Raw genomic sequence first — 27,726 nt, 5'->3', positions numbered from 1 at the left:
CCTTTTGCATGAGAAGTAATGTGTAGTTGTCTCCCCCCAAAAACACATCATTAAGTGTTCCCTTAAATGAAGTGGAATAAGAGCTTCTAATTAGATGGTTTTTTTCTACGTGTGGGGAAGCGAGGCAGTCAGGCAGTAAGAAAGGCAGGGAGGGAAGGAAGGAGGGAGGCGAAGTGGGGGAGAGGGGTAGTTGCTCAACAACTCCTGTACCTCCTCTCCTCCCTCCCTTCTCCGCCCCTTCTCTAAGCCCCCTAACCCTGCCATCAGGCAGATATCTCTCTGTCATCCCTGGAATGCTGGAGATAACTATCGCCTCTTCACCGATACAAGGCCTCTCTCCTCTCACAGTCACAGTGCTGACCCCGCTGTGCACATCCCTACCATAGAGGGTGAGGTTGAAGTGGAGAGAGCGGAGAGAAAGACAGGGGAGGGGTGAGGGTGGAGGGTTGGAGGTAAAACTTGTTTTTAACAGCCAGTTAGGCTATTTTACCTTTTAACCCAAAATAAGGGCTGGAGCAAAGCCACCCTCCCCTTTCAGCTTCTCCCCTGGAGCCAAAGAAGAGTAGTTCGTCCAGAAGGGAGAGGGAGGAAGAAGGGGGGGGGCAAGGCTTCCTGGTTACTGCCTTTTCTCCAGAGTCACTGCCTACAATTCTCTTGATCTTTTCATTAGATCATGTTTTGCCAAAAACCTAAAATTTAGCATTGGGTGCACAAAGTATGGAAATTGTTCAAGGCTTTGGAATAAACTAACTATCGGTGCAAATAACCTTCTACTTATTACTTCTTATTTTCTTACTGCATCATAAACTGGGACTTTGGGGATTGCAAAATGCCTGTTTAAGCCTCCTGACATCTTGATTTTTCTTAAACTTTCCTCTGTGCATATATATATGTATATGAACACACAGAACAGTGCTACTTTTACACAGATGTGGAGTGTGTATAATGTCAGCTGAGACAAGACTCCGCCGCCTAAAGGGGGCTTTATTTGAGGAGGAAAAAAGACCCGAAGAAAAGAGATGGAATAAAGATGTATAAAAGAAAGGAGGCAGGCTGTTGCAGATGTCAGGACCCAATTTGCATGAATGGCAAAGGGCTAAATTGCAGGGGATGGGGGAGCTACCCCCCCACCCCCCCACCCCACTCTTTTTTGGGGGAACTAAAAGGGAGCTGTGATGCCCATGACTGCTCCTCACTCAGCAGACAGGGATCAGTGGCTAATGAAGGGCTTTGGGTCTCCACCAGACATTTCACACTCTCTGCCTCCCTGACAACTCCACCCTGCTCCTCCTGCACTCCAACACTGCCGCCGCTCTTCCCTTAGATTCCAAATCGAACGGGGCTAATTGGTCTCACAGGTAATCTCGGTTCACCCCTTGTTTCTTAATAAACAACTTTACAAACCTGCCAATGCACCTGTCCAAACCTGCTTCTGTCTACCCACACTTTGTCCTTCTTTATTCCCTCACCAAATATGATGCAACGGAGCTATTCTTGATCTGAGCGGTCAAAATTGAGTATATTGCCACTGCTCCGTCTATAATTTATAATTACTGCCACAGAAAAACAGGGCCGGGTGCCCACAGAGAAGCACACCTAAATCCTGAGGTTTGATGCTGCATTAAATATTAAAGAATAGGTATTTCCCAAAAGCAAGTGGGGCTATGTTGAATTGAAACAAGCACGATCATTAGTAAAACAAGCTGCTTCCACAAGTTGCTCTACTTTGGAAAGATCAGGAGCGAAAGCGGGGAATAAAAAGACGAGACAGGGCAAAAGAAAACAAAGAGACGGAGCGCACGCAAACGCGTCATCCATCTGCTCGTGGAGAAATGGCTTTACAATCCCCGCTAGGAACTATTGGATATCAAAGTCTTCTACCTAAACCACCAGAAAGAGCAGCTGTATGCAGTTCGCCAGTTTTAACAGAGTGTGGTTTGGTGATTCAGAACAGCTTACACCGTTTGAGGCAACGTATGATAACAGCATCAGCAGCGACTCCCTCTCTCTCTACCCTCAATTACAACTTAAAGCCAAACAAATAAACACTGTTTTTATGCTGAGAGAGGACTTGGATTTGTTGCAGACATCTTTGCCACACCTGATGGACAGTGGCATCAGAGGTTTCTACATAGAGCTGAGGGGGAGAGCTCGTAGAGTAAATGGATTAAAAGGTTTATAAATCAACAAGTCAACCATCAGATTGTAGCCTCTGCTCAGCAGCCCTCTCATCAGCCAAATGCCATGAAGTTTTTTTTTTTTCTTTCCTCCTCGCTCTCTTTTTTTTTCACACAAATGTCCTGGAGGCAGGGAACAAAGCGAGCAGAACTGATTACTGCGCTGCTGCCCCGCTCCGCCAGTCTAAACTCTGTTTGGCTTCCTAATGAGCTCACTAAAAACCCAATTCATCACCCATAACCCCTTCTCAACCTGCCTTGAAATCCCCCATTATGAGGAGTCAAGGACAGTCCGTTTGCAGGCTCTGGGCTGGGGTCAAGGGCTGTGTGGGTTGGATGGCAGCGGTCGTGGCAACAGCGCGGCCAAGGTTATTTTGACACAAGGGGTACTTCCTATGCGGTCTGGATCTAAATGTGTTCACCATACGGCATGCATTTAATTCCAGCCAATCCTCTCCTTTGATTGTCACACTCCATTGATTTAAAGAAAAAAAAAAAAGATTTATTTGGACTATTTGAGCATGGTGGGTTGTTTTTAGCAGCCTACACCAACCTCCTCCAATCCCCCCCCCCCCTTTCGCAACACCAGCGGTGTCCCAGCCTGAGCGGAGGAATGTCCGGCTTGATGGCTGCAGCAGCGGGAATGTCCCATTCCAGTCAGCATTCGCACCAGAGATTTCAAGTTTAATACCCCTTCGTCCCATCCCCGCAAAGACAGGAATTTGGTGGGAAGGGAATGTAGCGGGATGGGGGGGGGCGAGAGAGTGGAATACAGTTGGTCTATTAAGGATGGGGCAAGGGAAGAGGGGGAGTGTAAAAAGAAGAGAGAATATTGTAAGTGGATGACAAACAGCTGAGAGGGCAGGGAATGGGATGAAAAAGAAGGTGAAGGGGAGGAAAATATCTTGACGAGGTGGTGTAGGATAGGAACTGGGTGTTGGTTGGAAGGGGGGGTCAGGAACAGAGAGGTGGAGGCGGAGGACGGCAGAGGGTTGGGGTAAACTCCCACAGTTCCTCATTACATGGAGCTGAAATGATCCTCCTGACACCTGAGCTGTAACCAAGAGATTACAGAATTGATGAATCCTTGGTTTAAAATGCAGCTGTTTTATTCTGCTTTAGTAATTAATTCTTTTTCCGATAGCGTATTGATTAAGCGTAGCCCCTGATAAAGTTCAAACTGAGAGAGATCCCCCCAGGGCTTTGGCTTGGCCTGCTCTGGAGAGTCAATGAAAACTTCCTCCCTCCACCTGCATCTCTCTCTCTCTCTGTCAGCGCAGTTTACCCTCATAAATTAGTCAGATCAGTGAGGAGCGAGGCTCTCGCTTGGTTGATACTTGCTTTGTCTGCCCTCTTGCTGAAGCAATTCTGTTATTTCTAAATAATCACACCTACACAATGATGCCCTCGCTGAGGAGTCCATGTTACACAACTCACCAAAACATTCTTTTTTCTTCTGGCATACTGAGATACTACAGCTGATTCCTTCGCCTCCTTCTCCATCATTCTCACCTTAAGAGGGAATCACGGCATTCACAACCTGAGCGTCGTCTTTCACAAAACCATTCTTTCATTCCTTTTATCGCTGCGTTTTTCTATACAGCTGTGAGTGAGAGTCTGATCAACAGAGGGTAGAGCGGCTCTCTCCGGGGAGCCAACTAGCAGAGAAATCAGATACAGCTTTACAAGAGAGTCAGCCGCTCATGTCTTGTCAAGACCCCTCACCTACCGGCTCCTTTACAAGTCAATAACCAGGGCCCAGTGTCCTCCGCTGGGCCTTGGCACACATTCACCTCTTTCTATAGGCAGCAGAGGTGGGGGGAGCCCACAGTTATGTATTCCATGGGGCAACCCTTAATGCTACATTATTCTATATGATATCATGGAAATAACATTGTATTTCTGCTTTGTTCCCAACAGATAAGGCAGTACATTTCGACTGGACGCTACATTCATCCCCAATATACAACACGGACTCCTCTGACATTCCGGTAATACATAGTGACAAATAACTGGTGACCCCATGAGGCCGTAAGAACCAGTTAAAAGCCTTTTTCAATATTAAGAACTAATGAAAGAGTGAATGAATTATGAAGGGAGAAGGGAAAAATATAATTAGAAGGTGGAAGTAGTGCTTAATACATTTACTTGAGACTATTTCCTTTCGTTAATGGGACCGCAGCATGCAGTGAGAGGGTTTTGACGTGGCTAGTATTGACTGTCCGCCCTGCTCCTTAAGGTACATCCAGCAGGTCATTTCATTAAGGCCCAATTCCACGGCACTAATTTTGATTTTAGGGGCTTGACAGCTGTTGGCTGGTGGAAATTGCTGTGGCAGGAACAGTGAGAGAGAAGCCTATTACTGCTGAGAAAAATACAAAGTGCAAAGCCTTGGTTCAAATTACTGCCAGTCTGCGCCACCAAATGTTTCGTCACGTTCCCGGGCCGCACTTTTTGATTAACCGCATGAAAAGAGGGAGGAAGAACGCGCAGCAATCTATTTCAAAATAAGGGTACAATCTGACGAATGCAGAGAAACTAATGCGTGTGTATATATGCATGCCCACATGTACTGTAACTCTACACTGAACACCTCTATATTGTCATAAAATGCATTGCAATAGCTTTGCAATAAATATGTCCTTACTTATAAAGCTCTGTTTTTTACTTATTTGGGTTTTATTCAGTTGTATGCTGCACTGAAGCTGTACTTCATGCTGATCTTGTATTGCACTGCATTATTTTACACATCCCGCTTTCATATGGGAGAAAAAAAACATCAGAAAGCCTCAAAATGACCACAGACATGAATCAACACTCGATGCAGGTTCGCTTGTTTGCTTTGTTATCTTCTAAATGAGACGTTACTCGTCCTCCTTCATATAACATGGCTACTGTGGGTTGGTCTGGCAGCGAGATGGACCTGACTCACAATGCGAGCTCTTAATCGCCTCGCCTTGCAAGTTAATATGCAGCATTAAAGTTCCAGAAGGAAGGAAAAAAAAGGTCTTCCTCTGATGCTATTAATTAGCAGTGCTCTATAGCTCTCAGCTTTTTGAAGCCCTCCATCTCCTTTTGTTTCACCCTCTCTTTTCTTTTTTTTTTTTTCCGTGCGGCCTTCGTTATTGACTTTTCAATTTTCCCCTCACATCCACCCCCTGCACTAACAGTAGCACCAGCGCTTCTGCGGCGGTGCCCAGCCCAACAATACCCCCAAGCCCACTCTCCGAGACGCTGGCTGGGGAGCCCGGAGAGCTGGGCCAGCCCTACAGCTCCCACCAGCCCACCACTCGCTCCCCACGAGACCAAAATCAAAGAGAGAGGCCCTTAAAATATAACCATGGGTATAATGAGGGTGCTCCAAAGAACAATAAGCATATACACCAAAGGAGAAAGGAGAGTAGGAGTACAAAAGAAAGACAGAAAACTATAGGAATGTTGGCCTGAAAGTCTTCTTGGGACGTGAACAGCAGACAGTGGATGAGAAAAAAGCAGAATGATACTGTGCTTTGGGAGAGAGGGCAAAGGGCCACAGCCAGTGGTGATGGTAGCCGGGGCCACGCATCTATCCAGCCACGTATCTGAACCCAAAACAACAAGGGGGTCTGCCGCATGCCTCTGGAGCCGAAGGGAGCCAAAGGGAGCACGACTAATTTCTGCACAACAATAGGCCTGGATGGGCGCCCACACAATGGCAGGTGCTTTGAATAGCAGCAGGGCCCTTGCAGCAGGGATCTTCTCCTCTCTCACTCCGAGGGCTCGGGCTCTGGCTTGTGTAACCTTTCATTTTCAACCGGGCTTCCTTTTGACTCATAAAGGATGAAAATGATCTCATGGGGGAGGAGGGGGGGGCAAAGGAGCCAGGTCTGTGAGGCACAGTTCACATCAAGTCCGTCTGTGTTTTCTGCACGTTATCTGCCCGTCTCTCCCTCTTTTTCCCTATCTCTATTGCTTTTTCTCCACACTTTTCCACATTTTTTTCACCTCATTCCCTCTCTTTCTTTTTTTTTAAACCCACTGTTGGTCCGTTGTGTTGTTATTTTCTGCAGTGTCTGTGTTTGTTGTGCGGCTGCTGGGCTATCCTGTAGGCCATGATGCAGTGGTAAAGGCAGTTTTCCCCCCACCTTAAGAGCATTCTTTCCGGGGTCACAAGGTCAGGCTTCACAGATGTCTCCTGCAGACACTCAGTTGTCTAAGGACTGCATCCCTGGGAGTAAGCATTCGTACTAAACAATGCAGCCCCCCCCCCCCCCACTTTGGAAAATGTTAAATGTTTTTTCTGTGTTTGTCTCGCTTTTTTTCCTCCCTCTCTCTTTTCATTGTTTTATTTTTGAATGAAGCTATAGTGTGACTACAATTTTTCCAAGGTGGAGGTTTTTGTGTTTAGATAATAAAAGAAAGCACTGGTTATCACAAGATAGTGGTGTTTTCTGGCTGCTTTCATTCTTTTAAACACTCCCCGTCTCCCTAAGTTTCCTCCAATTGTTCTAATGGGGCCTTAGTCATCCTTGCCTGATGGCAGAGGGAAAGATGCTTTAAAAGGTCTTTTTCTTCTCTCAGCATGTGTTGCCAGGAGAGAAAAATGAAAACATGTAGTAACTGTCCTGAAATCCACACTGAGAGACAGATACAAGAAACCCTTGAGTAAGCAGGGCAGCAGCCAAACAAAGAGCGACCCTAAATGAACAGAAAGACAATATTTGAACTAGAACATCTCCGTGTAGCCTCAATCTCAACAAAAAATGTGTAGAAGAGAATTCCTGGGCCAAATGGCTTTCATTAAAGGGAAATCAGCTTCTGCTTTTTTAGGGGGCGGAGCGTGACAGTGGTAAAAGGGAAGAGATTGCAGCATTTAACATGCAAGTTCTGCCTCAGAACATGGAAAAGTGTGTAATTGGAACAACATTTTAAAAAATCCAGGCACTGAGCTATCCTTGAATATCTTACTCCTTTTCATCTCGCCTTCCCTTGTTCCTTTTTCTCTTCCTTCGTTTGATATGGTGTTCTTACTTCCCCCTCCAAACATCTCCTCTGTATTCTGCAAATTGATAACCCTCTAAATGAATTATGGTAAATGCATAATGAAGGTTTTCTCAGCCTCAGCCCTGCAGCCAGCCAGGATGGAGCATCTCGTTTGGCATGTTTGATTCGTTTTGTTGCGCATTTAGCCCCAGTGTTCCTTCAGAGTGCTCACTGCTTGGGGCATGTAAATAAGAAATTATCCTTGCTGACTAACATGGCTAATACCTCCTCTGGGGTAATCAAAAATTATTAGACGCTTGCTTCCAATAAACATTAGGGCTCATGGCACTAACCACTGTCAAATCGCTCACCTCCGCCTGCTCCCCAATAGCCATAAAATGGGTGAACAAAAGTGATCAGGTGTGGAAAAAGCACTCTGACTACATGGAAACTGAGAGACCGCGGGACTGCTATTATGCCTAAAAAAGCAGCCCCTGGCTTTAAGAGTCATTAAAGCATGTACTAGAGTGGGAATCAGACTAGAAAATGAGCTTATCTTGCATAATGCCCTCAAAAGCTTTGCATAAACGTGAAAGATGTGCGCGTGAAAATCAGCAGCAGAGAGGAAGAACTCGGATTGTAACACACTTCCTTTATCATCCTCCCACTCTCTTGGACGGTGGCAGCATGGTTAAAGCACTACCTGTAGGGTATAGCTGCTCTGCTCAGTTTCACATATGCTTCAGCGTGTAAACCCCGGTTTACACAAGAGAAAACCACACAGCAAGTGAACAAGCTATAGCTGGCCTTGCTGAGCCACTCTCCTCAAACCGCTCGCTGTCTTTTGGGAGGGACCTTCGCTGTGATGTGGGGTTCGGATATTAGGGGGAGGAGAATTGGGAGGGTGGGGGTGGTGGAAGAGATTAAAGAGCCAAGGGGAGGCAGAAGAAAGGAAGGAGAGTAAAAGAGCACAAGGCCCATTGGTCAAACACAAAGGAGGAGAGAGGGAAAGGACATTTGAAGTCAGGGTTAAACTCCAAATAAGCACACCTTAAACGGGCCTGTGTGAGCTGGCAGTCAGGGTTTTTGGAGTTTCCCTGCAGGTGTGCCTTTGACAGACTTGGCCTCCATAACCTCTCTCTGATCTAGAATGGGGCCCGGGGTTGGACACAGAAGAAACCGGTGGCATCTTGCTGCCTCTGCCTCCCATTCTATGTCTATTACATTCACACGCATGCTTGCACTCTCTGTAAACACACACACATACACACACACAAACACAGTGCCAGACAAGGGGAAAACAAATCTGGTGAGGACTAGAGCAATTGGATTATCACCTCTTAAGGGTGACTTCTTGGCTGACCCCCTTCAGGCTAGCCTGCTGAAACAAGACAGAAAATTTCCTGGGAAAACACTCGCCCTTTAAAGAATCGAAGCACTGTCATCCTTGTGAAAATACGGCAGCGGCGGCATTAATGGACGCGGGGATGTCCTTTGGGGCACGCGCTCAAATCCCTTTTAGCCATATTACATCAGACCCCTGTGCACTCCTCATCATCGCCACATGCGTTGGCATAATCAGCAATGGAACATGGGTGTGTAAACCCACAGTATAATGAACCGATACAACAGCACTGCACTCTGCCCTTGTTTTCGGCCCAATCCTTTGGTTAAAAAAAAGAAAAAAAGACGCTCCCCTCCCTTTACTGTACTTCAATCATGATTACTTCCCTGCAACACCTTTTCCTCTCTGCTTCTTAATTATGCTTAACTCCCTTCCAGATAAGCTGGTCTTCATCTACTTCTCAGAGAAAGACAGAAAGAGAAGAAAAGAAAGAAAGAAAAAAAACCCATCTCCCTCAAGCTTTCCCTTAATGGCGCAAAACAGACATTCTCCTCAGCTGCTGTCAGAATAATCTGGGTAATTTTTTCCCTATGTTCTCCAAACATTAGTTTGCACATTAGGCTGACCCAGTTAATGTGCCTTTCCTGCTGTGTAGGACCCAGTTCCTGGCCATGCTGGGCCAGGCTGGGCTGGGCCGGGTCGCGCCGGGGGCCTGTTCATGATTACGGACCAGAGGGACCAGGCCCCAGCCAGAGCTGAGGCAGAGGAAGAATGAGAGGAGGAGACGATGAGAGGAGGAGCGGGAAAGAGGAGAACTGCAGCGTGGATGGAAGGGCATGGAGTGGTGGTGATGTTGTGGGTAGAGGAGTACGTTACTGGAAGTGGAGCTGACTCTACTGGCAGTCCTCATCCTTTTGCAGTTCCTTTGCTTTTGCTGTTTTTGTGTTTTTTTTTCTCTCTCTCATGATCTATAGACTCCAAGAACCTAACACAGGGTCAGAAGAAAGACAGAGAGACCTAAAAAAGGAAGAGAGAGAGAGAGAGCGGAAGGGAGGAAGGAAGGAGGGAGCTGAGGGAGCTGATCATTCTCTTTAATCACATTTTGGATGAGGGCCAGGTAGTCTGCGGTACTGAGAGCGAGACAGAGAGGGGTGAGTGCGGAGAGGAGTGTGAGGGAGACAGTAAAAGAGGGAGGGAGGGGTGGGTGGGTGGGTGGGAGAGAGAGAGGTAGAGAGAGAGGTGGAGGAAGAAATGGAAAGAGAGGGAGAGAGAGAGAGAGGATGAGAAAGGGACTTATGGAGAGGGGGAGAGCAGGGATGAGCCTGAGAGCAGAGCCCCTTGAAACAGCTTGAAGTGCAGAAGCAAGAGTGCACATATGTCCACACATGCTATGTCTACGTGTGTGTTCTTGCATGTGTGTGTGTGTGTGAGGGAGAGTGACAGCCGTTCCCGTAAATGCCCGCGAATGCTGAATCCAGCAAGAATCTGGTGTTAGCGGCAAGAGGCAGGGAGAGATCCATTTTAAAACTATGTGCATTAACTATACTTTTCCCCATAGATTAAGCACTCCGCATGAATAATTTAGCCTCTCTTATGCTAATGGGATCATGAAAGTATCCCCTCCGTACCGTGTTTTCTCCCCCTCCACAGCAACTCCTCTCAGCTTTCAACAATGGCCCTGCCCCTTCCCAACAAACCATCAGACAGACACACTGCGCTGTTTTCACAACAGACACCTGACTAACATGGGGCTGACATGTAGCGACAAGGCCAGAGTTGCACACAGAAGCTTATTGAGAAACACTGCAGCACTGTCATCCTCATTAAGCATCTTTAGCGGAGCGCGGTCCACTCGCTGATGGCGACATATTGCAAGTTACAGGCTGATGCACGATTCATTATGGCTGCACTTTGTTTAACGTTTATGTGATCGCCGTTGAGCTGGTTTTGTAAGTAAGCGGCGGCTGAGGCAGGCTGCTCCTCTTACGCTTTCTGATTGCTTCACTGTGGCTCTCCGTGTTTTCTTTCGAGAAGGGGAAGTGGACATATCCTGTGTATTTATGCTTCTTTGGCCTTTTTTGTGTGTGTGTGTGTGTGTGTTCAGCCTCTGCCATCACGCACTAAAATACACCCGAGCATGCATTTGCAACACATACACACCCTTGTTGCTTCAGCATTGTGTTGTGGTGAGGTGGGGGCACTGTGTGGAAATTATCAGTGCTCCAACAGCTGGGAGTGAGAGCCATGAAACAGCAGGGCTTGGGCCTGCTTTATTGTTTATCTGTTGTTTATGGGCCAGTGTTCAGCTTTAATTACTACACTAAATTAAACTCTAACAGGCACTTAGAGGGAACCAGCTAACACACGCACATGCATGCCCTCACACACACACACACACACACACACACACACACTGTATATTTTATATACACAGACACACCTCGCTGATCACTCCAGAGCTGGAGTATTGGCTACTAAAACGCAACAAGGCTTCCATCTTGCGTTTAGCACCGACTCTGCTTTTCTCTCTGTTGTGGTTACATTTTCGGCCTTTTTTCTGCCTCGGCCTTCTGTCTTCTTGAGCACTAAGTGTGGCTGTACAGAAGAAAAAAAACCCCAAAGCCAAAGGTCCGGAAAATGCCAGATTCAACAGGCCTTGTTCATGCTGGGACTGTCTGGGCGGACACAGGCCGTCGTGTCCCCACCAGGATTGACCCCCCTCCAGTGAGCTCAACCACAAAGACCTTGCTGAGTGGGGCCCCTGGCCTGGGCCAAGGGAGCTCACCACACTCTCCATGCGCACACACAGACACACACACACACAAATGTACCACAATACCATCAAGCGCAGCATGCTCCCTTGGAGCCGAACACTCAAGCTCTGCCTCTCTTCCTCCCTTTCTCTCCATCTCTGCCTCTCTGGGGCTCTCTGGGGAGTCTGTCTATCCGCAGAGCGTGGGGATTGTTCAATTGCTGAGAAAATGTACAAAATGCTTTCTCCTCTCTTCTGTTGAGCCTTTTCCATCTACCGTAGAATCGGGGAATTGCACAGAAAGCCCCTTTGCTCGCCACTCAAGATGTCAACGTGGATTTGGTCTTCATGCATAGCTAATAATTACAAGTGTGGACTGGAGCTTAGGCATGCACACACACTCAGTCAGACGCACACATATGCAGCAAGAGGGGAAAAACGGTACCTACCGTGCTGAATCAGTGTGGGGATTTACAGTTCATGACTGAGTGCATTCGACTCTACTGTGTTTGGTGTGGGCAAATGTGCAGAGTATTTCATCACGCTGCTCCATCACACCTTGGGTGTTTAACGTATTATATAGACAGCAGCTTGGAAACGAGTGCTATCTTAAGGCACGCTCATTCATCAAGTTTAACTCCCTGCAACTGATGTCTCTGATGTTTCTAGATAAGCTTGGAGGACTTCCAGAGGACTGTTAATCAAAATGATGTGCAAGCAGAGCCACTGAAGTTATTGTGTGTTACCTTCTGAACCATCTCTGCTAACTGCTGATATTTGTTTATCTAGCCAGAACATGGGGAGTCGCTCTCTGAGAGTCAGTAAGTGAGAGTGCAGAATTTGCCCTGCGAGTGATAATTCATATTTTCTTTTTCTGGAGGGAAATTGTGAGAAAATGAGAAGCAAGAAGAAGCCTGTTAGGAACAGGGGGAAGGGAGAGGATGCAGATCTGAGCATTGTGCTGAAACCTTTCTCACATGTGTCGGAACCTTAACTGGCAATCTTTACTGACAGCTATGAGCATGCTTCACCTTGGTTTACTGCTTGACAATAAATTATTCCACAAGAGGGGCAGTACATATTTGCGCACTTGTTAAATTGTTTTTTGGCACAGGTTCAGAGCGATGCTCGATGCTGAGATACAGCCCGGAGATTGAGGAAGTGAATTTTGCTCACAGCGACCGTCTTGAGTCCTGTATGCGCCGTGCAAACACTGCTTTTTGAAAATAAGATGCGTGAGCGATTCTGCTGCACATCCCCCTAACATCAGCCAAAGGGGAAAAACTTTTTAGCCTTCAAAACAGATGGTCACTGTCAGATACGCTTCACCATGTTTGGGAGAAACGGAGTGGAGTCACATATTCAACACAGGGATGCAACGCACCTTTCGAGATGGACGACGGCGGAAGAAAGTTGGTGTTTTTCTTGGCAGCTGAAACCAAAAAGCACTGTGGGTCTCACTCCTCTCTCTCACTCTCTCCCATCCATTCTGTCTTCCTCAACTGATCCACATCGTCACCCCTTTTAACAGGGGCCAAGCTGTTAAAGACCCCATTACTGAAGTGAAGCACACATTTCACATTTTCTCTGTGGACTTGAAAGTGTGGACTACAAATTTTATGTGGAAATGCATTGAGATAGGAGGCGAGTTCATGCGTGGAGTGGAGTGGAGTGGAGTGGTGGAGAGGAGGGGAAGGTGGAGAGGTTGGGGAGGGAAGGGTCTGTCAGAATGGAAGGGCCAGAGTCGGGAGTCAGCGAGCGCTTCAAGCGTTAACGTAATTGCAAGAATGTGAAAAATGAGGCGGCGGGGCTCCCGAGCGGAGCGAAAGGTCAGAGCATGCCTCACACAAAACAACTGGCTGGAGGACGGCCTCATTAGACCATTAAATCAGCTGCCCTCTTTCTCTCGTCTCTTTTTTTCCACACTCTGCCTACTTTTTCACCCTCGCCACTCTTTCACCTCTGTGCTTCAACGGCCCTTCCTTCGCCTTCTTTCGAATATCTGCCTCTGCTCTCACCGTTTGTTGCCATCAGAGGTTTTGAGCTGCTGGATCCAGCATTTAGCACTCCTCAGAGCAGGTCAGGCTCTGGCCCCGGTCTAGCCCGGGTCCATCTTGGCCCAGCGCACGGTGCTGTACCGTAACTGTCTTTGGCCTGTATTGATCCGCTGTTACTGGATACGGTGGGGAGAGGAGTCGATAAGTGCTCTGTGGATTACAGGTCACTTGTACTTATGTGTGTAAGATAATCAATAGGCAGTGCATTTCTTTCTCTCATCCCCCCTCCTCTCTCTGCTGCTTCTCCAGTCTCCATCTCCCATGCTACTTGCATTGCAAAGAGGAGTGTAAATACTATGCTTTGTGCTCTGACCTGCAATCATACAGTGTTTTTAAAGAATATTATTAACTTCCATACCAGAAAATCCACCAGCTAATTTACAGCAATTTCTCTCTTATTTTTGCTAAAAAATAGAGGTTTATTGGCTCTAAAAGCCCATCCTATGGTGACAATGTCCTGTATTGTATGAGGGTAAGTCTGGTGACAGTGACCCTGCTGGGGTGTCCTTGAGCAAGAGACCATTCTATAACTGTCCCTTTGCTCTGCTCACCATGGAGGGGGCAAGCAAAAGGGGAATTATCCCTATCAAGTTCACTTAAGTGTCATATTATTGCAGCCCATTCCTTCATTATGTTCATAATGTCAAACAGACATATCCTGTTGCTTAGCCAAGGCCTAGCTATCATCAACTAGCCTGACAACAGCCTGTGATCCAACTCGTCCTGACACGGCCAACCACAGAGGTCTGCTGCGGCCCTCGGTCTGTGGTCAGTGATGTTTCAGAGGCGAAAACTGCTGCAGCTACTGTCTGAAGAGGAAAAGACGATTTAAACGGCCCCACCACAGACAAGCGTCCCATCGATACATTTGATCGCTTATCGGCAAAACGATAGCCTCGAACGGACACAGCAAGTGGCTTCACTCTGCGAGCGAGCTGCTGTAAAGTGCGTATCTGAGGGTTTGTGTGTGTAGACGGTGTGATGAAATTTCATGCAAAACCATGGACACTGCCAGAGGGCACACACAGATACAGACAGAGATCCACACACACACACACATACACACACACACACTCTGCCGCGAGTGAAAGGAGATCTTGATACATTCAAAACGAGGGGAAGACGAGAAAGGAAAGGCCAAGAGCTCATCATCTGTTCTCTCAGCACTGGCAACAGTTGCATTTAATAAACAATTTTAACCTCACAATGTGTCGATGCTGCGCCTCACCTCTAAATTCAACCAACAGCACACGCTTTTGATAATTTACATGTCAAATTTGATGCGGACCGTGACAAAAACACAAGGCAGATAGCTGTGATTTGCCCACGCTGTCTGTAATAAATTCAAATACGTTTGTTTTGAAATGCATTATTGCTGTTTGGCAGGTCACGTACCAGATAACACAAGGCTCACTGAGACATAATTAGGGGCTGTTGTGCGAGCAAAGTTAATATGGTTTAAATGCAAACAAGAACTGGCAGAAATATACTATTAATCACCAGCTTTTGTTCAGCTCTCTAAATAGCAACATTTTGGAAAGCCCTTTGGTTGGTGTATTACAGTGGCTGTTGCTTGTATTTGCTTGTAATAGTGGATAAGCGGGTTCATTTTTAGGTGTGACTATGTGTTTACATGGATGCCAGTCAAAAAGCGGGATAATCCAATGTGCAAGAGGAAGGACTGGGATGCATGTGTGAAGAGAGATGTGCCATCTATTGACAGTAGATCTCACATTAGACAGGGTTAAAGTGAAGTGTTGGCAACTCTACCCATGCATGATGATTAATATGTCCCGCATGGATCTGTGCCTGTATCTATGTATGTTTATGTGTTACTGCTTGAGTGCACAAGTGCATGCATATGTGTGTGCGTGTGTGCATATGCATGTGCATGCCCATTTCTGTGCTGGCTCACCTTGCTCACTGCTGTTGTCACCGCTCTGCGAAGCGTGTCCCCCGCTGGAGGGCCCCGGTGTGCCGGCTGAATGTGTGGAGGTGGCGTCATCATGGTCTCTCCAGGAAGCTGGGTTCTGAGGTTTGAAAAGAGAGAAAGCGAGCGTGGGATCCATCCATCCATCCGTGCATCCATCCACATTCCCCCGTCCAAACCGCAAACCAGGAGCAGAGAGAGCGGGGGGGGGGGGGGGGGGGGGGGAGCAGGGGAGGAGAGGGAGGCAGAGAGGGGGGAGATACAGAAAGAGAGAGACCATATGAGTATGCTGGAAAAGTGAGAGTGACATCTGTAAGAGTCTACAGGCACTGTGAGGGTCCTTGGCCTGCTTACATTCTCCTGGCAAGGCGAAGAGCCCCACTGACTGTTTCCTAGCTAGCAGACAATCAAGCATGCCACTAAAATCACAGATGAAAAGAAAGAAACTAATGCACTAAAGCAGCTGGCAATAAGTCAAAACACTGTAATCAAAGTGCTTCATTAATGCATGAGAGCAAAACGCAGCACTGTTAATGTGGCGTTTGATTTTGAACGTTGCGAGTGGAGCACTTGTGAGTAATTGTCTAAACACATATGGCAGAGCCCAGCGGAGTTCGTTTATACCATAACCAATTGAGACTTCCGTGTCAAGTGAGAAATATAGAGGTAAAAAGTCCAAACACACCACAGCCGCCATTAATCATTACCACTGTCAGAAATGAAAATAAGATATGACAGTGATTCTCCTGCTAATCTGCCAAAAATGTGTCCACGCCCACTCTGACATACACACACGCCCACAGAGGCTCGCAGAAATACACTTACGCACACATGCTAATGACATAATAGAGCAAGAAGTATAAACACACATGCACACACACTCACTTTTATATATACAAACACACGCTGAAAAAAAAGTGTTAAATCTCTGCTGGCTAACTTCAAAGAAATGTCCATAAACAAATTCATAGCTTTTAAGACGTCTTTCTTTTTTCCTTCCCTCCCTCCCTGCAGCTCATTTTCTCTCCTTCTGCTCCTCTCCTTCCTGGTCATTCCCTGCCCTGTCGCCGCACACAGGGAAACAGGATTTTCTACTGTACAGGAAAGGCTTTATCAGTGCCACATGAAGGCAGGCTAGAGGTGGAATTTCCTCTGCCATTCAGGCAATACAGCAACAGACCGATCACGTCATTTACTACACTCGCGCCTGCAAACACACAGCCTCGATCAAATACACCCTCCAAACATCGCCTCACGCAGAGTTGATGCAGCTTCGTGGCTCACACGACCCGAGCTGGTCTTTCCCGATCGAACCTGTCACCTGAGCGCGGTGACAAAACGCTGGCGAACGTAAGCCCAACGTTGTCTGGGGCCCCCGAGAGAAGCAGCCCCTTGAGCAGAGCCCAAGCCAAACAAACACAGGCCTGCACCAAGGCTTCCCACAAACCTCAACCCACTTCTCAGTTCCCGCTATGGGTTTTTTTTTCTCCCTCAGACATACATAAACACATATACATATACATAGGAGAGCAGAAGGAAAATGTGCACGCCGCAGAATATTCCAAGAAAGAGACCGTTTTTACCATTTTGTCTAATTTCAGTGGAGTTCCTGAAGAACTTCTTTTCCCTCAGCTCCCGCCAGAGAGGAGCCTGCCTGCCTGCTCTGGTGCCCCAGTCAGAGTGAGCTGTACTGGTGGAGGACAGACGGGATAGAGCCTGGAGACTAGTGGAGGTTTGCAGGGGAACAGAGGCTATAAGACAAGCGGCTGCCGAGCTCCCCTGGGTGCGCAGTCCTGATGTGCTGCTGCTTGTTCGGCTGCGGAGGCGAGGCTGCTGCTATGCCTGTGAGCGAGGCCCTTTTATCTGCTAAGTTTTTTGGGGAAGGAGGGCTGTTTTCTCAAACAGCTCGGAGCTGAAAACAGCAGACAGAAACACACAAGGCCCTTCAGACCCTCCGCTCCACTCAAGGCCCTCTCAGCGTCAGCTGTTCACCGGATGGCAATCAGATAAAGAGCTCGGAGAATTACCCAGAAGAGGGGTAAGAAGACAGGGTGAACAATAGCCCATGCGTGGGTTGTAGCCCTCCACAGTGAGCGGTGGGAGAAGTGTCCCTGCTCTGAGAGGGAAGGATGATTGTGATGTGCTCGCTCTCTGGGCCACTGATCAACACATGGTACACTTCATGGGAACAAGGTCTGTAGTTACAGCAATTTTCTGTTATTCTCAACGCAGCGTACGCCGAGTAAAATCACTAATGTGGCAATCAGCTCTCCGAAAACAGTCTAATTCTGTCTGTGTCATGTGGCACAAGGAGGGAAGGAAGAAAGAGAGGTAAAAATTCCAGACTCCCAGAGCGCATAATGTATTTAGGCAGAGCTGGGCTCGGTGCTCTCCGAACGGGCTGTTGTTGTTCCCAGAGAAGAAAATGACTGGGTTCTACTTCCTCACAATGAGACACCCACTGCCGGCAAGATGCAAGACAGACCTGAAAAACTATGCTCGCTGCTCTCACACAGTCTCGCTCTCTTGTTCTCTCCCTCTCTCTCTCTAACACTTGCCAGCTATGGCCACAGCATGGTTTTAATGCAACAGCTGAATCGATAGGACTTAATTTAGCTATCATTGCAGAGTAATGTGTCATTTTTAATGGGGCTGGCACTAAATTAAATTCAAAGACACCTCAGCTAATGGTGTTAAAGGGAATGATATTTTGCTGTGATTTGCTACCCTGTGGGTTTAATGGGCCTGTATGCAGGGATATAGATAAGGCTTCGTTAGTTTGTTTCTCATAGGGCAAAAAAAAGCAGACTGCAGCACTTTAGATGACCTAATAATAATAACACAGTGCATACTGGGCCCTGTGAATATGCAGTAGATACCTTTGATGAGGCACAGTCCCCTCTTTTAGTACCTGTAAGTCACCTCTCATTCATAACCCTGTCTGCAAAACAAGACAACAAATACCACAACAAAAGCGTTAACTTTCCAAGCTCAACAAGGCGACAAAAGCAACAGCCTTTCCTCCCCATGAATAATTTAGTGCGCCTCTCTGAGCTACGGAGGGTGCATCAACAGACACCGCACCGCACAACACAAACACACACAACCATTTTGTCACAATCCTCGTGGGTCTGATAAAGTTCAAACAAGTTGGGGGGAAAAAAAATCATGTCACCCAAACAGTCTTCTTCAACCTACACAAGAAATAGAGGAAGAAGCAAAAGAGGAGAAAAAAGCCCTCTAGCCCATGTGACTATTCCCTAAAGCTGGGCATAATTAGGAGTCAAACATGGTTCACTCCATGCTCTTCACTAATTGTGTTAAAGAGCAGTGTTACCAGGAGGAGGAGGAGGAGGAGGAGGAGGAGAGCGCCAGAAAGCTAACACACATACATGTGCAGGCGGGAATGCACACGCACACACAAACACAATAGGACTAGATGGAGAATAAGATACAAAAGAAGCGTGGTCTCTGGGGGCAGCCTTTTCTATTTGCTGGGGTTAGCAACTGGCAGCTGATAATACAAGTTGTAATTAATATAAAAGCAGGAGACAATATGGGGAGGAAGGCTTGCAGTGGAGCCGGGCCACGGGAGAGCAGGAGAATGCTGCCGTCTCCTCTGCTCCTGTCCCCTGTTTCTCATTTACAAACACCTGCCTGGCACAATCTCACTTCCCTCCCCGCACTCTGCCTACATCCCTAGGAATTTCAAATAAAATTGATTTAGCGGCATCATTGAATTTCCCTCAAATTCCCCTGGAAGCAGGAGGAAAGGGAAGAAATCTGTTGGTGTAGTAGCGGTGTAAAGTAGGCTGAGAACAACTACTCCTGTGTGTGTATGTGTGTGTGTGTGTGTGTGTGTGTGTGTGTGTGTGTGTGTGTGTGTGTGTTGCACGAGCAGCTTCAGGGGTCCTGTGCTGAACATGTACAGAATCGCTGACACACCAGAAACATACAGGACCGTAAATCACAAAGCCAGCTGACACTTCAAGACACATCTTGCCACACGGTATAAACAGAGAAAAACTCCTCGCACATTTTTGTAGGGCTGAGCGCGTAATTATACACAGTCACTTTAGAAAAGTGTAGGTGCACCTCTATTGAACAACTGAGTATTTACAACACCCTCAATTACCCCGAATATAAAGAGTCCTTAATTTAGCAGCTAATAATTCACAAGAGCATGTTTTAACAGACACACGGGATTGACTGATTGTATTTATGTTTCGAAACTTTCTCTGGGGCAAAAACAACCCTTTTCACTGTAGTGAATGACAGATTGCATGTACAAGTATGACTTGAGAAAGAGGAGATTAAACAAAAAAACAGGATTTCTAGGCTGATTCATGGCTTTGGTGCTCTTGAAAATGACAGAGCTTTTCCAAAATACAAAATGACATAAATATAAGACATTATATGTAATTCTGCTTCCAGTTATTCCTTGTAGCAAATAAACAGAAAATACGGGCTTTCAAATGAGTCTGTAAATATGGACTCAGAGGCCACTTTACTCACACACCTGTGCAAAGTAATGCACTCCAAAACAACTGTTCTGCCATCAAGGCTGCTCTTATGATGCCTTTAATGTTCACGTTTGTGAACACTGTCATAGTTAAAGGTGTGTTGTTAAAGTGGTGTTTCTCATATGTGCATGGATGTAAATAGGAAGGACAAAAACACCCCTCAATACAACGTAGCCCAGCACACCATCTTTAACTATGACCTCAGCCATAAAGGTATCATTGAATTTACATATTTCTGATAATGTTAACTGAAACTATATCATAAACCTCATAAAGGTGGAATTTATGGCAGAGCTGTTGCTGTGAATTTGCTAAAGATTGTACAGGTGTAACTAATAAAGTGGCTACTGAGCGCATGTCTGGACTAACTTTAACTGCATGTTATTTGGATACAAGTCAACATACATGCATGTCATGATCCTTAGATGACTGAGCAGCAACTGTTTTTTATTGCAGTCATTTGGAGCATACATGCAGCTAAAAGAGGCAGAGTGTGGGAGATGCAACAAGTGAGCCTAGCCTCTCTCCAGCCACGGTAGCGGTGATTAGATATGCCTGCCAACAGGGCCCTGCCTCTGAACACTAATCAAATAGGAAATGTTAGGCCAGACATCCCACCATCACAAAACAATTGTGTGGAACAGAGAGAGCGGTCCAAGTCAACGATGCGCTGTTTTCACGAGGAGGGGAGAGGGGAGGGATCCCAACGCGGTCGGTCCCCGAGGAGAACAAAGCTAGTTGAATTAGAACACCTCCAAAACTGAGAAATTCCACGGTTCAGCAGGTCGGCTCGGCCCGAGGGCTCGCTGTCCACAGGCGGAGAGGGGAGACGGAGCGCTGTGCGTGCGCTGCGCCGTGCACAGTGACACACAGAAGCAGGACATTACTGAGCACCCATCTCCACCGATACACACAGTAAATCAATGCACGGGCACAAGGTGAACTATTGCACTGACATCACCGCGTCTGACCAATGGCCTGCAGTGCTCAGAGCCTGCACCAGAGAATCAAATGTAAACAGAGAAAGCTTTTTTCCCCTTTTCCCTTTCCAGCCATGCACAGTCAAGATAAGCTCCGCCATAACCTCTATGGGAACTACTATCACTCCCTGAGGAAAGCTCTCCAAAACAAAGCGCCGGGACCTGCAAATCCTACAGACTTTCTGTATAACAAATCTGAAACTATGCAGAAATTCAAAGACAGTTTTAAAAGCGTAATGCATATGCATGGAGGAAATGAAAAGCCTTCTGCTAATATGTAAGCTTGACTGAAGAAGCGGCACAATGGCAGGAGAAGACACAAAGGCTAATTCATTAGAACAGATAATATTCAGACACTGTTAATTCTATTTGCCTCCCTAATTGGATGTAGCACAGAAGAGACAGAAATTTTATTCATTAATTAAAAGACAAGAGAGCAAACCATTGACAAGCGCACACACATACTCTACCAACCGTTTACAAATGTGCACCGCTCTGTTTTTTCTTTCTCCCCATCACCCTTCATGTGTGATACAACATCTTTTTTTTCTTCCTTTTAATTGGGATGGGGTTGATCTGAGGAGGGGCGATGGGTTAGGAAGCCTTGGGTGGGCTACGTGGTTGTGATAGTCACCGCAAGCGAATAAGGGGAAATCAACAGTGTCAGCAAGGACCCATCCTGCACTCACTATACCATAATCCAATCATCTCTGAGACAACGCTGCATTCAAGTGTAAATAAAACTGCGCTTATTATGCTCCTCTTTCAGGTATGAAGAGGGGAGAGGAGGGAAACAGAATGAGGGAGAAACGGAAGGAAGCGCACACACGCAAACACGTAATGTACACACACACATACGTGAAAAACAAGCTCAACATGCGCCTCCTTCACAGTGAAGAGCCTCATCATCTCCAGAAAAACCAACTTTCACCAAATGAGATGTAGCCCAGGGCTATATATTAAAAATGCATATCAAAGCAAAGAAAAATGGACGTGAGAGATTCTAACTAAATAAATTAGCATCTCTAACTATCAAACCGCCTTCCTCTCCTCAATGGGAAGCGAGGACCGAAATGAATAATAAAATAAAGCCAAATACAAATGAATGAATAAAATAAATAAATCAAGACAAGTAGGGCAGAAATTGCTTTCCCTCCAGCGGCACAGTTTTGCAGCCAAATGCATTTTTTTTTCCCTTTTTTGTCCATTGTTTCCAGTATTCAAAGCACATTTTGGGCATGAAAAGCTGGACTCCTTTCAATTAGACATAGAAATTACTGCTGAAGAAGTTAACTATTTACTTCAAGGCTTTTAGATCTGCTCTGCGCACACTGCCACCTCAACAGTTTCACTTTCTCCAAATATTATTTAGAGGAAAAAAAGAGGTGCACACACGCTCTCAGGCGCTGCACAAAATGCATTTTCATTTATGAAAAAGAAAAAAAAAAAACACCTATAAACTGGAGTGTGTGTATTTCCATAACATGTAGCACTCAGCTCAGACAGAGCTCTAAAAGCAAACAAGGGGGAAGAAAAAAAAAACTTCTGCTTTTGTCAAATTGAGCCCAGCAGTTAGCAATAATAAAAAGTTCATTGGTGCCACAAAAGAGAAATAAATCCCTCAAAACTTAAATACCTAATGAGGTGGTCAGTCCAAATGAGTCCAAGATAAATGACTTGTCCTGCAACCCTCTTTGTTTATTGCTGCTCCTGATTTGCTTTATTGGCATATCTAAATTTCTAATTATCAAAATATTTCTCACAAGTGGACCGATGACAAAGCTGGTGTCTGAGCACTGGAGGCACCATTGGAAATTGGCTTGAGTATCAACCATCTGCCATGAAACTAAACAGGCTAGTTTATCTAATCTCTACAATATAAACAACAGCATGCCTCATTTCTACACTTGTGCTGGAGGACCACAATATTGCCGTTTTGACCGTTTCTCAAAACCAACATCGGTATCTTCGGTCTAATTATGCTTTAAGTCACCTTGTGCGGTGCGCTGCGGTGCGCTGCGTGGCCCCGTGAAGGCGACGGGCTTTCAAAGGGAATCCACCGCTATTAGGCCTATAGCCAGACCCAACAGATGCAGCGCAGTGACTTTGCATAACACTTAAATCTGCTTTAATTCCTAATAGGCTTGGCCTTGTGCTGCACAGATATTAACTAGTCACTTTGTTGCAAGAGCCCGATCATTTTTTCACCCCCTCACCAAAACATTAGCTTTATCACAGGCATGCAAGACGCAATAATTCACAGATATCAACTCAATAATACACTGCCAGCTCAATCCATATCGCGGGGGTGGGGGGAGGGGTGTGTGTGTGTGTGTGTGTGGGGGGGGGGGGGGGGGGGGTGTTTATTACACCGAAAATGCACGATTTAAAGCAGGGAATCGATCTCCAAATTTAAAGCTACTGTACTTCAGGTGCATATAATTGAATTCAGCATTATGGAGCCTGCAGCCATAAAACGGGGAGCAGAGGAGAAAGCCACTGCAGAGCAAACCACACGGCAATCAATACGAAACAATTAAACACATTAACATCAACAGCAATGGAAGGCCTCCAGACGAACCATCATATGCCTTGTGAACTTGACATTGATGCTATAAGCCTTTAGCTCTGAGATCTATTTCAATAGGCTACCACTTTCTCCACCTCTGCAGCAAAAATCCACAGCTTTGCGCACAGGCCATATCCAGCTCCCACAGCCCCCAAATATAAAGCCCTTTTCTTTTTAAATATTGGCCTAAAGCTACAGCTTACCGCTGATACCCTGCTTTAACGTTAAACCTGCGTAACAGATAATTGCCTCACGTTTTTTTTTTTTTTTCAGCGTGCAACTCTCCATAATGCACGGCAGCGATTTACGCACGCGCACCCTCCTAATGCACACACACACACACTTCAATCTCCAGCAACGCAAGCAAGCTCGGACGCATTATGCACACATGACTGCCCCTAATCAAAAGACTAAAACAATAACTCAGTCTATTGTATCGCATCTAGCTTTTGACCTTAGAACATCGATCGGCAGATTTTCCTTGCAGAACAGAGCATGCTCTATTTGCTGATGGCACAGCGGGGTCACACACTGAGCAGAGGCTAAGCAGCACAAATGTTGGCATTATGAGACGCGTCAGACGGATCTGATCATCTGAAAACAGCCGATTGTTCATATGCAAAAGTCTTAAAAATGCCATGAGAGCTCGGGTGTTTTCCACCAGCAGCAGAGGCGCATGCAGAAAACCAGCACACCGCATTATGAACGTAATAAAAGCTCTGTGACTTACGTGATCTGCAAGGTTAGTCGACGATCCCGAGAGTTCTTCGTGATCTGATTTTGAGCTGCCATCCCGCTCGTCAATAACTAGATCTATTGGCATTTTTCCTTTCAAACAACTGATGTACCGGTGGCAAAAATTGTCGCAGAGCTCGTGCACCTAGAGGGGAAAAAAATAAAAGAGGAAAACACCTTTTTTTCAGGATGGGGAAACGCTTCAGCCAGTCCAACAATAACTCCAATTAAGGGGCATTATCGGCGGCGAGGAAACAATAGTGAAATTGTTGCAGTGCTTATTATTCTCCTGAGACTGGAGCAACAAGTTGAACGACAACAAAATAAACAGCACGCCGTAAGCTGGGGGAAATGATGAGATGAAACTAAATCTGCGGATCGATAACAGCGTGCAACGTGAGCACAGAGGGTCCAGCGGATTTTAGCAATAGTCACATGAAGAGTTGGCTAAATAAAAATTGAACACCTGAAACTTTTCTCCCACTGCACGCCGGGTTATTTCTAAAACACGGCTGCAGAGCTGCACCTTTAATAATATCAGCTGCATTAAAATGCGGGCTGTTTGGGCAGGTGGTCTAGAATATATAGATTTATAATATTTACCTTTTCTAATTCCAAGAGGTGAAACCGTAATACTTGTATGGCTTGTATCATCTGAAAAAAGAGCAAAATAAACACAATCCACATCACAAAATTCACACTATTTTTATAAGACTTATAACATTTACACCCCCCCCCCCCCTTTTTTTTTTTTTACACTAGTGCGGACTTATCATATGATCATCCGCCCATCTTAACACTATGTGGCGCACTGGCAGCCAAAGAGGGCGAAATATTTTTTTAACTGCAAAAGGAAAAGCTGCATTTCACAATCTAATTGGTCATCACACACACTGGTCAGCTGGGCCGGTTAGATGGGAAGACTGAACAATGACAGCGGCGACTGTGGTCACACAGCCTCACTTCCAAACTGATCTGACATCTGCGCGGAAGTTTTAATCATACGTTCACATAGTGACCGTGTGATGCTGCGGACAGTCCAGAGTATCCCAAAAACACGGCAGGGTATAACCGCACCGAAGAGGCAATTATTGAGAGACAGAGAGGTCAAAGTGTGCGCTTACCAAATTGTCCAACTCTGGATTTGATGAAAATAAAGGTTTTTCTGCTCGGACCTAAAATAACACACCAAATGTCAAAGTTAGTTTGGCATGAAATGTGCAGAGTGCGCGTCTGTTTCTACCCTGCAATGTAGCCTGATAATACAACTTCAGTGGAAATCCTGCAGAGACACTATTCTTTAATCACATCAGGAGAAAGTTTTTTACTGCTATAAAAATATGAAGCAGGCAGAAAACTATGCAGCCACAACAACACAAGAGACATATTTTTAATATTTCGAAATTGACCTGTTTGGCAAAGACTGCAATGTCCTCATTGAAGGAGTCTGAGGAGCAGACATCGCCGCCTGCTACGCCGGGCTCCCTCGGAGTACACGTCGCCAACTCGCACTTCTCAAAAACCAGTGCGAGCAGTGGGAATAAAGGGTGACTGCAAGAGGGGAAACACAGCCTGAGTACAAGCGGCACACCGGCTCCACCATGCCCACTGCAAAAAATGTCCAATCAACCTGCATATCTGTCGGCTCCATGCACCGACAATTCTGACTTCTCCTCCAGCAGCTGAAATCTAACACAGTCGGATGAAGAGCATTTTATTTTTCTTTTTTTTTTTTCCCCTGCTGGGTAGTTTTCAAACACTTTTCTCTAAACGAGTGGCCGCTTTTAGAAAATACAAAACAATATATCTGGAATCAAGACGCTTGTTGTCAGAAGCTGCTTTGAGTTGGAGTCATGGGTAAATACGCATCTGGAATATTTTACTCCTGGTTTCGGGGCATTTGAGGATTTTAGACTCAGTGTTGATATGCATCGACTTGTTGAGGGTGACATTTCTTGCAGTGCAAACTAAAAACGGCTGAGAAGTCAAAGAAAATGCACAAAACAAAAAAGCAGGGCTGGCACACACTGGAGTGGACACTGGGATTTTAGAGAAATTATGCAAAAATAAAAGTTGCGATGAAATAATAATTTTGCAGTTACACGAAGACGCACCGAGGATTTTACTTTTAGAACTAGAGCGTTTTTAAAAGCGAGTGTAAAATGGCTAAAGTCTAACTTCCATGCGATCTGCATCATGAGACAAACAGGCACCAAAATAATTTTTAGAGACTAAATGATAATTTGAGAATAAAACGCTCTTTCCAGAGCAAACGTTCCCTTCACAAAACTGCCATCCCTTTCTCAATTTATGTCGTTTAGATTTGTGTCGACACAGAAACGAATATTCCGCGTGTGTGAAAGAGATGAGGAGGATTTTCTCTGCACTCCATCCCAGATTAGAATGATACACCGCGGATTACGGCACTTTCTGCGCACGTGTGCCGGTGAGTAATTTTTCCTGAGAACATTTCCAAAGTTTTGCAATCGTCAGCGAGGGCGTCCAAAGGCGTTCTGTGTCATTGTAAGAGAATAATCAGGTGAAAGGGGAATTGTGGAGGCACACGGTGCGTTGTAACGCGCTCTGTGCGTCTGGGTCCCTGCAAACAGCGTCTGAAAACATCTGAGAAGTTTTTATTTGCAAGCAGCAACGTGAACGCTGAAATGAGTGGAGGCTAATTTCAAAAAAGGGACAAATAATAGTGGGAAGTAATATCAGATCAAACTTTCTAACATGGAACAATTGTTGTGATTTTGAAAATTTTTTTTTTTTTTTTTTTATTCACTGTATTTCCACGCAGGCTGTGTCGAGCTTGGGCTGCGCGCAGGGAGCTTCCATATTATTTTATAGCTTGTATTTCAAGCTCAAGGCTTACTCGTACTTACTGCAGGCTTCACGATGCCTTCTACAATGCGTCTAAAATTACACGTCAACAAAAGTCCCCTGACCGACAATAGAGCTCCAAAATTGCGGTCAATCCTGCACAAAACACTATTTAAATGTAGTGGTGGGAGAGAAACTCCAACAAAACTAACTTCTAGAAAAGCTGAAAACTTAGAGGGGAAAATAATAATTGTAGGCGTGTTTGGTTCATGCAAACCTTACCCATAAATTTGATCTTTATCCCTCTTTAAAACGTCGTTGACAGCGGAGCCCATGCTGGTGGGCATAACGTTTGGATGGGGAGCGTGGGTTCCGTAGTGCTGGCTGGCGTGCAGCGGCGGTCCGTGGTTCAGATGGTGGACCTGAGGAAGCGGCCGGGGAGCATGCGGGTCCCCGTACATCGACGCCGTGACTCCGTCCATCCCACCGTAATGGGCCAGCTCATCGTACTGGGAACAAAATCAGAGCAAAAGTCAGCGCGCTGCCCGGTTACTTTTTTTTTTAAAACAAACGTGGAAAGTACAAAAAGCATGCCGCCTCGTTGCGAACACACGCAGAGGAGAAAGCTGCTGAAAATGCGCCGCAGCCAGGGCAGAAAAAGTGCAATATATTCTATGTGCTAAGCGGTTTGTCATTACCAAAAACATTCTAACTTAGGTGCTCCGCCGAAGAGAGTTTGGTGGGTGAAAAGAGCGAATTAGTTTGGAGTCTCCTGCGAAACTGCTCCACGACTGTCGTGGAGTCTGACGGCAAAAGCAGAGGCTGTCACTTTGCTTGAAGAGCAGGGGCGCTGCAAAAAATGTCAGATATAGC

General features: G+C 46.0%; 1 protein-coding gene across 8 annotated transcripts in view; it reads right to left on the bottom strand.

Annotated features, from left to right (window-relative positions):
• meis2a (Meis homeobox 2a) overlaps window positions 1-27,726 on the bottom strand; it is a 78,574-nt gene that overhangs the window by 49,965 nt on the left and 883 nt on the right. For 6 of the 8 annotated variants that reach the window (XM_070978736.1, XM_070978732.1, XM_070978739.1 and 3 more), the window contains exons 2-7: window positions 27,136-27,362; window positions 25,440-25,581; window positions 25,155-25,205; window positions 24,634-24,684; window positions 24,026-24,175; window positions 15,209-15,323 (exon numbers count right to left, since the gene is read on the bottom strand). In XM_070978736.1, the coding sequence (XP_070834837.1) occupies window positions 15,209-15,323; window positions 24,026-24,175; window positions 24,634-24,684; window positions 25,155-25,205; window positions 25,440-25,581; window positions 27,136-27,362 (736 nt within the window). Of the gene's footprint in view, window positions 1-15,208; window positions 15,324-24,025; window positions 24,176-24,633; window positions 24,685-25,154; window positions 25,206-25,439; window positions 25,582-27,135; window positions 27,363-27,551; window positions 27,659-27,726 lie in introns of those variants that run through there. The other 2 variants (XM_070978733.1, XM_070978737.1) reach the window with 2 other exon arrangements.

The sequence above is a fragment of the Chaetodon trifascialis genome, chromosome 14 (genome assembly GCF_039877785.1).
Source record: "Chaetodon trifascialis isolate fChaTrf1 chromosome 14, fChaTrf1.hap1, whole genome shotgun sequence".
NCBI lineage: Eukaryota > Metazoa > Chordata > Actinopteri > Chaetodontiformes > Chaetodontidae > Chaetodon > Chaetodon trifascialis.
The sequence above is the reverse complement of the archived record's forward strand: the minus strand, read 5'-3'. Positions and strand labels throughout refer to the sequence as shown.